General features: G+C 31.6%; 1 protein-coding gene across 2 annotated transcripts in view; it reads right to left on the minus strand.

The window, feature by feature from the left end:
- Window positions 1-12,013, minus strand: part of LOC118194623 (oxidoreductase NAD-binding domain-containing protein 1-like) — a 59,674-nt gene that overhangs the window by 1,438 nt on the left and 46,223 nt on the right. Inside the window, exons 5-6 of one of the 2 annotated variants that reach the window (XM_035365803.2) lie at window positions 10,996-11,247; window positions 13-100 (exon numbers count right to left, since the gene is read on the minus strand). In XM_035365803.2, coding sequence (XP_035221694.1) covers window positions 13-100; window positions 10,996-11,247 — 340 coding nt within the window. Of the gene's footprint in view, window positions 1-3; window positions 101-10,995; window positions 11,248-12,013 lie in introns of both variants that reach the window. The other variant, XM_035365802.2, reaches the window with a different exon arrangement.

Genomic DNA, 12,013 nt, shown 5'->3' on the forward strand with positions numbered 1-12,013 from the left:
CACATTTTATACCTGGTTTTGGATGCTTTTCCACTTCCCTTGTAACAAAATACTCGCATGTCAAAGTTGGATGCTCAATTTCCATAACTGTAAATGTATCCTAAAAAATTGGAATAAATAATTTAAATAAAATATGTGATGATTATATATAGAAAATACTAACAATTCTGAAGAGTTATATGCATTATAAATACACTGCAGAGTAGAGCTATGCCAAGAGTGTAAGGAATGAGCCACTTGCTTCAAGTTAAAAAGTGAGTGTAAACTGCAATAAATAGTACATTAAAATGTAATAATTATTAGCATAAAAATCTTATAAAAGTAGTTAGAAGGCAATATTTTGAGATTTACCCAGATGTTAAGCTCTATCAACATGGCTTTATCTAAATCCTTTTACAAGAAAAAACCTTTACTTTGTGAGCCTAAGGATTCAACAGGGAAACCTTTTTTTTAACATTCTGCAAGATGAAATCAACAAAAATAAATTTACTAGAAAAGTCGCTTTAAATGAAACTAGACTAAACTGTAGAGAAAAAGAAAAAGGAGAAAAATCAATCAATGAAGAAAATTTAATAAATACAACAATTAAGGTATCAGGAGTATTTTATTCACTTATGTTTTTAAAAGAAAGCATGTGGCATCAGCAAATGCAGGGAAGGTGAAAAATAATAAGATTATTTTTTTTATTACTGTGATTACATTACTATTCATTTACTTATATTACTTAAACATACAAGTTTAGCTATTGCAGTTTTAAAATAGGACATTTTTTCTTAAGTTATTTTTAATATGGAGTCCTAGAACCCAAGATATGTTTGTTTATGAGAAACGTTACTGAAATATTTTAACTCAACATGAATTTAGTAAAATAGTTTGATTAAAGACAACTGCTTCAAATTAGTTAATTGCATGGTTAGGGCTTCAAAATTTAAATATTTTTTTAATGGCATTGTAATTATCAAAGATTTCAGTAATCCTTTTTTTTTTTTTTTTTAATGTATAAAGTACAACAAACTTGATCTTTTGGAAATATAAAGCTTATTTTTAATGAATAACAAGAAACCTATGATATACATTTCTTGCAAGGTACAGTTTTATCAGATACTGAGGAGCAAACCAAAGGCAGGTTAAGCGGCTGGCAAATCTGGCCACCGCCAGGGGCCCCGTGAGCACACGGTCATCTGGAAATACAAGCTTTTTCTATTTAAAAAAATATCAATTAAAATTGCTTATTACAATTAGCTCATAAAATAGTGTATTCATTAGTCCATTTTAATAATTACCATAAAAGTAACAAATCATAAGAGATGTGACACTTTAAATTTTGTCACATTCTACCGTATTTTTTCCTGTTCTTAGAAATTATGTATTGAAACATCCCGAAAACAACTACACCTTTAGTGTCAAGGTATTTTGTGCTCCAATAGGAGGACCACCTTACAGAAAATAATTACCAGTGATGTGCTTATTTGTTTATTTTTCAAGAAGTGCTGGTTAGTTTCAGATACTTTCCGGAAGTGGAGGCTGTGAAAAGATTCTTTCGTTTGAATAAAGATCTTTTACTGACAACTGTGGATGAGCCGTTCAGTTTCAAACACCTTTCTCATTTTCTAGGTAAATTTGTCGGCACTATACACAGAAGTTGTCAATGACTGTTATAAATCAAACCTCTGCCATACAGCTCTAATATTTTAAACAATGCTTGCTCTTTCAGTATTCAGATTCACTTCTTCAGTGTAGCTTCAGTTTACTTTGTAAATGTTTATATGGGAGAAAATTATTCCCATGCCTCATTTGTTAAAAAAAAAAAAAAAAAAATTGGTATTCCTATGCCCTCATTTGTAAATTTGGTAAGTATAATTTTTAATAAAAATTTGAATAATATAATGTTATTTATAATGTCATTTATGTTATTTTATAATAATGTTTGCAATTAAATGGCATTTAAGTTTGATAATAATTTTAAAAATTACCATATTATGAAGATTAATTAGAATTTTAAAATTACAATATTTTGAATGAAAATAAATGTTCTCAAACATTCTTTAATTTAGCTTCATTTAATAATAGTAGAAAATTCTTTCTGGTACTTATATTTTAATTTTGCATAAAATGCAATTTGGAATAAAACAGTAAAACTTTCAGGGAAAAAAGTACCTGTAGTGGAGGCCACATCTTTGTTTTAAAAAAATGTGCAGATAGGAAACGATACTCATGATAATAATTTGGAACACCATTTTACAGAGAGTCAATGCCACCAGCAAATCACTACAATCAACTCAATGCAACCTATTTAAAGGAGCTGATTTGTTAAAATCTTTGGAAAATTTTATTGCAGGTTTCTGTCATGAAATTTTTAACATATAAAAAGAAGCAACATCTTTGGCATTTGAAGAATGGAATCGCAGGCCACAAAAAAGGAAACATTTTTTGATGAGAGTATTGAATCTAAATCACTCTCATAGAGCAAAGATTTTACTTTTAATTCTTTTTAACATTATTTTAGACAACAGAACTTGCTCATAGAAATAAAGTATTAAAAAATAATATAGAAAATTTTAAATTTGTCGAATTTAGAACAAAAAGTTTGTATAGAAAAATTAAGAGATTTATAAGATGATATAAGTGTTACAGAATTTGATGATGAGGTATGGCAGTTTTTATTATTTTTAAAAGAAGATGACTAATCTGCCACATAAGTATATCATGCTGCCCACGAAATGTCATCAACTTTTTCTAAGGTAGAAATTATTTTGAAATTTTTTTTTACCATTCCAGTTCCCATTGCATCAGGAGAAAGATCTTTTTCTATTTAAAATGTACAATGTCAGAAGAAAGATTAAGCAGTACGTCTACGTTATATATGGAATGAGAAGTGTTAAATAATATCGATACCTCGAAAATAACTGATGAATTTGCTAGAACAAAATCAAGAAAAATTTTACTAAACTTTCTGCTTAATAGCTATTTAATTTAATAATAAATTATCTTAATTTTAAAATATTTCAACCGATCATGCTATATGCAGTGCCGACCTGGGCAATCGCCAATAAAACTAAGTGCAAAAACCTGGATATATTTCAAAATAAAATTCTATGAAGCATTGTGAATGCACCTTGGTATGTGAGAAACTCTATAATTCATAACGACCTGGATATTCCATCTCTGCATAACTTTATACTCATGGCAACTCACAATTTCTTCGAGAAGATGAAGCATAGTCAGTATAATGCAATTAAACAAATGTTGGATTATGATCCAACCATGGTATACACTGTCAAACGCCCAAAGACAATTCATCATAATTCGTCACGGTGGTAACTTGTACATTTTAATTTTAAAATTTACTTGAACTCTGAATGTTTTTCGCACTGACCACAGGTCATGAACTTTGCTTAATTTTCTCTGATAGAGAAATTGGATTCTATCCCATTATTTGTGTTGCATTTTATGCTTATGTTAATCAAAAACCTTTTTTTTTCCAAGATTTTTATGCTACTATTTCATTTAAAAATGATTTTGTATGAATTTTTACTTTATCATATGATTCTATGAACTTTTGAACTTTTTACGACCTATCTAGCTACTGCATACTTCTGAAGGATTTTGAACTCTTTTGTCATTCACAGCTTTGAACTGTCTTCATGCCATTTTCATGATGTCTCACTACTGCTTATCCTGCACTCTTACTAGCTATATTGCACTCACCATCTACATTTGCCATATAACTCACTGCACCTGCCTGCATGCTTCAATTTAATGCCATTGCCCCTTGTAAATACTTTTCAAGGGGCTCCAACAATTTTACTGCCAGGTGCTCTGAACTGGTTTAACCTGCCCCTGAGCAGATACAAATCTGGAAAAATTTATACAATTTTACAAAATGAATAAATTGGTGAAAAAATTCTACTTTCAACTAAAAGGCTACGTCAACAATGGATAACACTATGAAATCTTATTGTGATGACATGCATTCATTCTGTGTATTGCCATTGAACAGAAACAAAGCATTACCATAATTTTGAAATTTATAGAGAGTTTTTTTTTTAAATTAATTTTACTCTACAAGACAACATACACGAGAAGGAAATTTAATTAAAAATATAACAAAATAATCCTGTGATATTTCTTAATAAAGAAAGATACCTTAATTTATAAGAAATGAGACAAAATTGTGCAAAAATTCTACCAGATTTGCATGAGGACAGATACGGTATTTTATATGATGTGGGAAGAAAGGGGGAGGGAACCTCTTCAACACAGCAAAGCCAAAGACAATTAACTTAAAACAAAATTTGGTATTGAAATAATTAAAAAATACAATTTAAATTTAATTAAAAATCATCCATAGACTTTGTAACATAAGATTAGATCTTAATTCATAGGATTAAGATTACATCACACAGGAATGCCCTGTACTCAGTTAATTAACTAAAATAAGAAATTATTCATGCAATGAAAGATATAAATTCTGATACAGTAAAAACTGAAATCATTGCTGCTAGAACCTGAATCACAATAACTGCTGAAAGTAAACACTTTCAAAACCTTGAAATTAAATACACTAAAATTCGTTTTAAATTGTTAAAATTGATTTAATTTAATTACTTCTTGTGTCTTTTAAATTGCACTTCTATTTTTATCATGCTATTTAAGTCAATCTGCAGTGTAAGAGAAATAGTACAATATCAATTTATAACTTAATAAATATACATGAATATATATATATATATATATGAAATATTTACAAAACAGTAATACGATTTTGCTACCAACTGCAGCCAAAATAGTTCTGCTACATATTTAAAAAATATAAATGCATAAGAATTAGGATGTGGCAATGGAATAATGTTTTTTCTAACTGCTACATACCATACAGAACACAGTCTCTCATTATCAGAGGTTTGACCATGCTATATTTACACTGTTGTGTAATAAGGATTTGTAATCGATTAAATGAACACAAAGCCACACAAAGCTTGATAAAATTTATTTACCTAAAAGAAACACTTTACAATTCTGGAACTTTTCACAAAAGTAGTCATACAGCTGTTCTCAGTAAAACAAAGCATAATCAGCAATTACCAATTCAAATCACTAAGAACATTAAGCACGATGCAATGCAAAGTACATCTAAAGAGCGAAGCTCACATGAAGATCTCTCAATACTCTGAAGTCAACTCTGAACTAAAAATTGATGCTGTCTCCAATCATAAGTAGTTTTCCCTCGGCTGACAAAAAATTTCAGTACCTACATTTCTTTAAATTACTGGAACATATATACGATTAAAGTTACATATTGGGATCAATTACAGTACCAGTTGCAGTTATACAGAGACCAGATGAAAATGTCGCCAAATGGCCACCAAGTTTGGCGACTGACAATTTTTGCCTCCAACACTATCACCAATTTGGCATTATTTCACCAATTTAGTGAGGTAGCTATTTACCTCAGTGTTAAATGGACTTGCCCCCTGTAACCTTATTTTCCGGCACACAGTTTTTTAATTATGTTTTCTTTTCTCTTTTTTGAGGCATTTCGTGTTATATTACACGAAAGGTACAACAATTTTATTAAAATTATTTAAATATATACAACATTTGTAACAATATTATGAAGAAGCATGAAGTGGTAAAGTTGCTATATTATTTTTGTATTTTCCATTTTGGTAGTGAAAAATATATTTTGAAGAAATGTGTTTTCAATGACACCGATTTTAATGTTAGAAATTTTGGTGCCCTACATCTGGCTTTTCAGAAATGTAGTTGGCCCACAGTTCATTTTTCTGGATGACAATGCTCTTCATAAAGACCTGATCTGATGGAGGATTTTGTAAAAAATGAAGAAATCAACCTCATGGAACATATCTATGATGCTCCTGGGAGGGCAACTTGGTCTTCACTTCCAGGCCCTGAAAACGATGCTGCTGCAGAAGCAAGATTAACTGCTACAGGGACAGGAGCAGTTAAACCAGTAGGAGACCACTGGTGGTAAAATTTTGGGGCTCCCTGAAAAGTATTTATTTATTTGTACGTTTAAAATATCGGTCTGAAATTAGTGCTGAAGTATAATAAATAATTAAATACATCTTATTACTTCATATTATTCATATCTTAATAAAATTATGAATAATATTTTAATCCTAAATATTAGTATATTTATTCAAGACTAAGATACTACATATCAAGACTAAAATATGAGGGCTATTTTTTTTTCAAGGTCCGACTTGTCGCTAAAGGAAAACTTCGGGAAAAATCCACTAGGTCTGTGCGGAGACGTTTTGCACAGTGTCTCTAGTTGGCCCAGGGAATGTGCCAATTCGCAATTGTCATTTCTGAGTATGTAGGGAGCACATAAACATGCTTCGAAAAATAGTCTCCCACCAAATGTGAATTGCGCTCAGTCATTTGATTTCTGCATGCTGAAGGAAGCAATGTAGCTGAAATTCATAGATGAATGAGTAAAATGTATGAAGAAAAGTTCATGAGTGACAGCAAAGTGCAGAAATGGTTCAGGATGAAGCTGGAAGCACAGATGCTCATGATGCAAGCGGCCAGGGAAGGAAATCGTTGGTTCACAATTTCTGGGTTTAATGATTTGTTTCCTGAAATTTCACAGTCAGCTCTCTATAGCATTATGAGTGAAAGACTCGAGTACCGCAAACTCTGCACGAGATGGGCTCGCAAGATGCTGTCTGACCATCACAAAACTCAGCGAATGGGTGCTGCATATCCCTTTCTCCAGCGTTACCATCAGGACGGAGATGAGTTTTTGGACAAAACAGTCACAGGAGACGAGACATGGGTGCATTATGCAACTGAAGAAAAAAAAAGAGCGATTGAAACAGTGGATGCATTCACACTCCCCAAGTCGTAAGCCAGTAAAGTTCAAGCGCATGTTCTCCACCAGAAAGCATATGGCTACATTGTTTTAAACTGAAAAGAAGTTCACTTGGTGAAATTTATGCCCCGTGGCACAACCATCACTGCAGCTTTGTACTACATGACTCTTGAACATCTTCAAAGGGCAGTTCAGAACAAGAGAAGAGGAACGTTGTTGTCAGGTATTGTCTTGATATGCTACAAGTGAACAAGGATCCTCCTCCAGCATTTTGGATGGAAAATTTTTGATCACCCACCTTACAGTCCTGACTTGGCTCTCTCAGATTTTTATCTCTTTGCCCACATGAAATGCTGGCTAGGAGGAAAGCATTTTGCCACAGACAACAAGCTGCAGACCGTGTACAGAGTTAGCTGATAATACAGGCAGCTGCTTTCTATGATGAAAGTATTGGAAAATTGGTATCACGCTATGACAAATGTATGAATCGGAACAGCGATTACGTTGAAAAGTAGCTTAATGTTGTATAACATTGTTTCATATAAAATTTTCTTGATTTTCACTGTGATTTTCATTTAGCAAACAATCGGAATAAAAAATAAAAAAAAAAAAAAAAAACACCTAAAAATAACCATAAAAATTTAAATTATATCAAAAATTAAATTTTCATCCATGGGAAAGAAAAGTAAAACATGAAACAGGTACTAAATTTTACTGAAATATTTTAAAATTAAAATAACTGATTATTTAATTAAACACTTATTAAGCAGAAAGTTTAGTAAATTTTTTCCTTGATTTCGTTCCATTATTTTCAAGGTACCAATATTATTTAACACTTTTCATTCCATATATAATATAGCTGTACTGTTTAATCTTTCTTCTGACATTGCACTTCTTATATAATTTATTACTCTTTTTTAAAACAGAAAAAAATTTTTCTTCTGATGCAATGGGAACTGGAATGGTCAAAAAGAATTTTCAAAATAATTTCTACTTTAGGAAAAGTTGATGACATTTCTCGGGCAGCATGATATAATTCTGTGGCAGAACTAAATTTGTCTTCATATTCTTTTAAAAATAATAAAAACCATCATACCTCTCATCATCAAATTCTATAACACTTATATCATCTTTATAAATCTCTTTTAATCTCAATGAGCATTGTGCATGATCATGCATGTGTACCATGACTGTTGTATGTATTTTTTAATTACATTAATTACACCAACCTACAGAGGTTGGACAAAAATATGGAAACATCTTTAAAAAAACATGTTTCTTTGCTTAGTATGGTGTAGGAAACCCGTTGGCATCCAAAACAGCTTGCAGTCTTCTCGAAATGGATAAATACAGTTCCTGTATGTTTGCCAAGGGAATATTATACCATTCTTCCTGCAAAACGGTGGCAAGTTCAGATAACGATGTTGGCGGTGGATAACGAGAACGCACTTTCTGTTCCAATGTAGACCACAAAGGTTTGATAATATTCAGGTCTGGTGACTGTGGTGGCCAGGGGAGATGGGACAACTCATCCTCGTGCTCAGAAAACCAGTCCTGGACAATGTGAGCTGTGTGAACAGGGGCTTTGTCGTCTTGGAAGACCCCATCACCATCGGGGAACAAAGTTTGTACCATGGGATGAACTTGATCGGCTAAAATGTTCACATAAGTCTTGGCAGTCATGTGCCCTGACACAGTTATCATGGGGCTAGCAGAGAACCACGATATGGATGCCCAAACCATAACAGAACCCCCGCCATGTTTCACTCTTGGCAACAAGCAGTCTGTATTATAGGCTTGAAATGGCGTTCTCCAGACGTAAACTCGGCCAGAAGTGGGAAACAATGTGAAAAAAGACTCGTCAGACCATATTACTCGCTTCCACTGCTCTATAGTCCAGGCTTTATGACTTAAACACCACCTTTTCCTGTTACAGGCATTAGCATCACTGATGAGTGGCTTCTCAATTGCAGCACGGCCAGCAATTCCCTGTTTATGAAGCTCCCTTCTAATTGTTTTGGTACTCACAGGGTTCGGTAACACAACATTCATTTCAGCAGTAACTTTTGCAGCTGTGGTCTTCTTATTTTTCGTCACAATTGCCCTTAATGATTGCCTGTCATGATCACTCAGGACACACTTCCGTCCGCACTGTGGTTTAGCAGATGATGTTTTTCCGCTTTTCAAATATGCGGAATAAATCTTCGATACAGTACCTCTTGAAACACTAAACACCTCGGCTACCTTGCTTACGGAAGCACCTACCATACGTGCTCCAACAATTTGCCCACGTTCGAAGTCTGTTAACTCTGACATAATGCAATGACAACCTCACATAACAGTACTCCGACAACAACTGAACTGTTTAGCACATTTACGAAGTTGTATAGGTGGCGTCAGTAGTCAAAAACGCCAGCGCCACCTACATATTTCATTAAAATCAATCTTTCTTTTCAAACATGCACTTCACAAGGTGTTTCCATATTTTTGTCCATCCACTGTATGTTCATACAAAATTTCATTAAAAATCTCTCTGTCAGTTTTGAAGATAATCGATCAAATGTAGATTCTTTTAATTTTGAATACCAGTGAGTTTATGAAAATTTTCAAAGCTTACCAAAATATTATTATGATCTAAATTTGATTTTATAAGAGTATAATAATTATAGTTACATGTTGGATATATTCTTTTTTTATTATAATGTATGGTTATATATGTGTGTGTAAGATTAAAAAAATATGTAAATCAAAATCCTAACTGTAATTTGCAGTTATTCCTTAACACTCCATTTTAATTTGACTATTTACTTATTTACACTAAAAGTATTAACTACTTATAATAAATCTATTTAAAGTATGTAATTTCCAAATTAATCCATGTCATATGATCTTGTATAATGTTGATAATGCAGGTATGCTTTGGTCAATCATGATGATCTGATATAGAAACTAACACTGCAAATCATAACCTTCAAACTATCTCCCAGGTTTTCTTCCTTAATGTGTTACACACTTTTCCTTCTTTATTTGCTTCGAGCTAAGAAGTCATGACTTTCCTCTATTTCATCCATTGCATTTGTCTTAAGATGTAAAAATGATACAAAATTGTGATGAATGTGTACAGACTGTGCTGAGCCAGTCAGAGTATGTGTCTCAAGAAATAAATTGTATAGAATCTATGTCTATGTTTGACTGGAAATTTTAGTTATATTACTACACATCTATGATTCCATGATCATCTACTACCATTGGCCATAACTGAAATATATGGGTCCTTTCTCGTTTCCTAAATTATGTATATATACAACATAATATGAATGATTTGGAACTTGGTAGTGGCTTAATAGATGCTTGGCATCTTTATTTTTAGGCACATCAAAATCATTTCTTTATAGTCAATATACTTTTAATCATGAGCAATTACAATATTTTTTTTATAAAGCATAGCACCGCACAGATGTTTGCAGGAATGTCTTGCCAGGATAAAAGCATAAGCAAAAAGTAATGCATCAATTCAGAGGAAGAAGGGAAGGAGTCAAAAGTTTCAGTTCGAGTTTAAAAAGTTTTGGTTTATAGTTTGGTGATTAGTCAAGAGGTATTTGCATTAAGTGTTACGTAGAATCGCATGATTAATTTGAATGACGCAGTTTAGAGTTAAACACTATTTTTAGGATAGAGAGATGAAATCCCCAAATTAAATAAAAAATAAAAGAGGTTATAGCGAATTAAAATTAGAAGCTTGCTTTCATATTTTTTTAACTTATACATATATATAATTTCTCAACTATTATATGTTGGATGTTAATTTTTTATTATGTTAGTGGATCAATCATACAATAATTTCTTTAACTAATTTTTACTTCATGTGCAATTATTACTTCTGGGTAAGGTATAATTTAGAGACTAAATGCTTACGCTACCTCCTTAGCATCGCATTATAAAAAGATTTGTAGCAGATTAATATACTTTTGCCTAAAAGCTGCATTAATATTACAGTTGATATATTAAATACCAAATTATATTAATATTAGTTTTGAGTATATATTCGCACCACATACGACAGATTACAAAATACCTGCATAACAAGATTTATGCAACTCTCCCCTAAAATAAATTAAACATTTAAATATAAATTAATATTTCATTTCTGTTACCTTAAAGACAAGTTCTTCTTCTGTCCTTGCACTGTACATTAAGTGAACTCTCCCTGGCTTAACTGAATATTCATTTTGAAATTTGGTAGCACAAAGTAAGTCTCTGTATTCACATAATATTGATACTAAGGGGTTTATACCAACACCTCCTCCAACTAATAAGAGATCAGCTTCTGCTTCTTCTCTATTAGATAATGGATCATAAAAGAAATCACCACCAACTCTGATGTGAACTTCTTTCCCAGGACAGCACTAAAAATTATGTGAAACATTACTTTCATATCAGCAAAAAGCAGGAAGAAAATATCTTAGAAGTAATCAAACAAACAAATATAAAACATTAAAATACCAATAATAAAACACATTAAAGGAAAAAAAGAGTACAATGAACGTAAAATTTTACCCTCTTGCCCCCTCCAATAAATAAATAATAATAATTTACAAATTTTAGGAACACTTCAAAGAATTTACTCAACACATTTAAAAAATATTTTATAATAATAAAAATTTAAAATACTGCCACCATGAAAATGAAATTTCTGACTTCACTGACCACAGTCTAAGAATTAAAATCAATCAGAAAAATTCTAAAAAGTTAATTAGCTTTTTCAAAACTGCCGAAATTATTTCTTAGATTTTCCAATATAAATTTTGTCCGGCCTGCTTTTTAAAAATATATTGATTTTGCTTTATCATGAATAATGTGCATATAAATATCATCATATGCAATGAATTTTTATTGAACTATATATGATAAAATCTGAATTTAATTAATTAAAATATTTTCCTCTCATTAACTGAATTTGCTTTTTATTTTCAGCTAATCTGCTATCCCTTTGCTCAATTTACACACAATACAGTTACCTTCATGCTTCCACTGCTTTTGTTATGATCGTAATGAATTTTTTTTAAAAAAGGTTGATCCAGATAATAACGGTAATTATAGTTAACAATAAACTTGTTTAAATGACATATATCTTATTGCTATCGAGATTCAGTATATTTATGTATAGCTTGT

This window comes from Stegodyphus dumicola, chromosome 2 (genome assembly GCF_044657685.1).
Source record: "Stegodyphus dumicola isolate Sdum_Otavi_A_Nest chromosome 2, ASM4465768v1".
In the NCBI taxonomy this organism is placed as follows: domain Eukaryota; kingdom Metazoa; phylum Arthropoda; class Arachnida; order Araneae; family Eresidae; genus Stegodyphus; species Stegodyphus dumicola.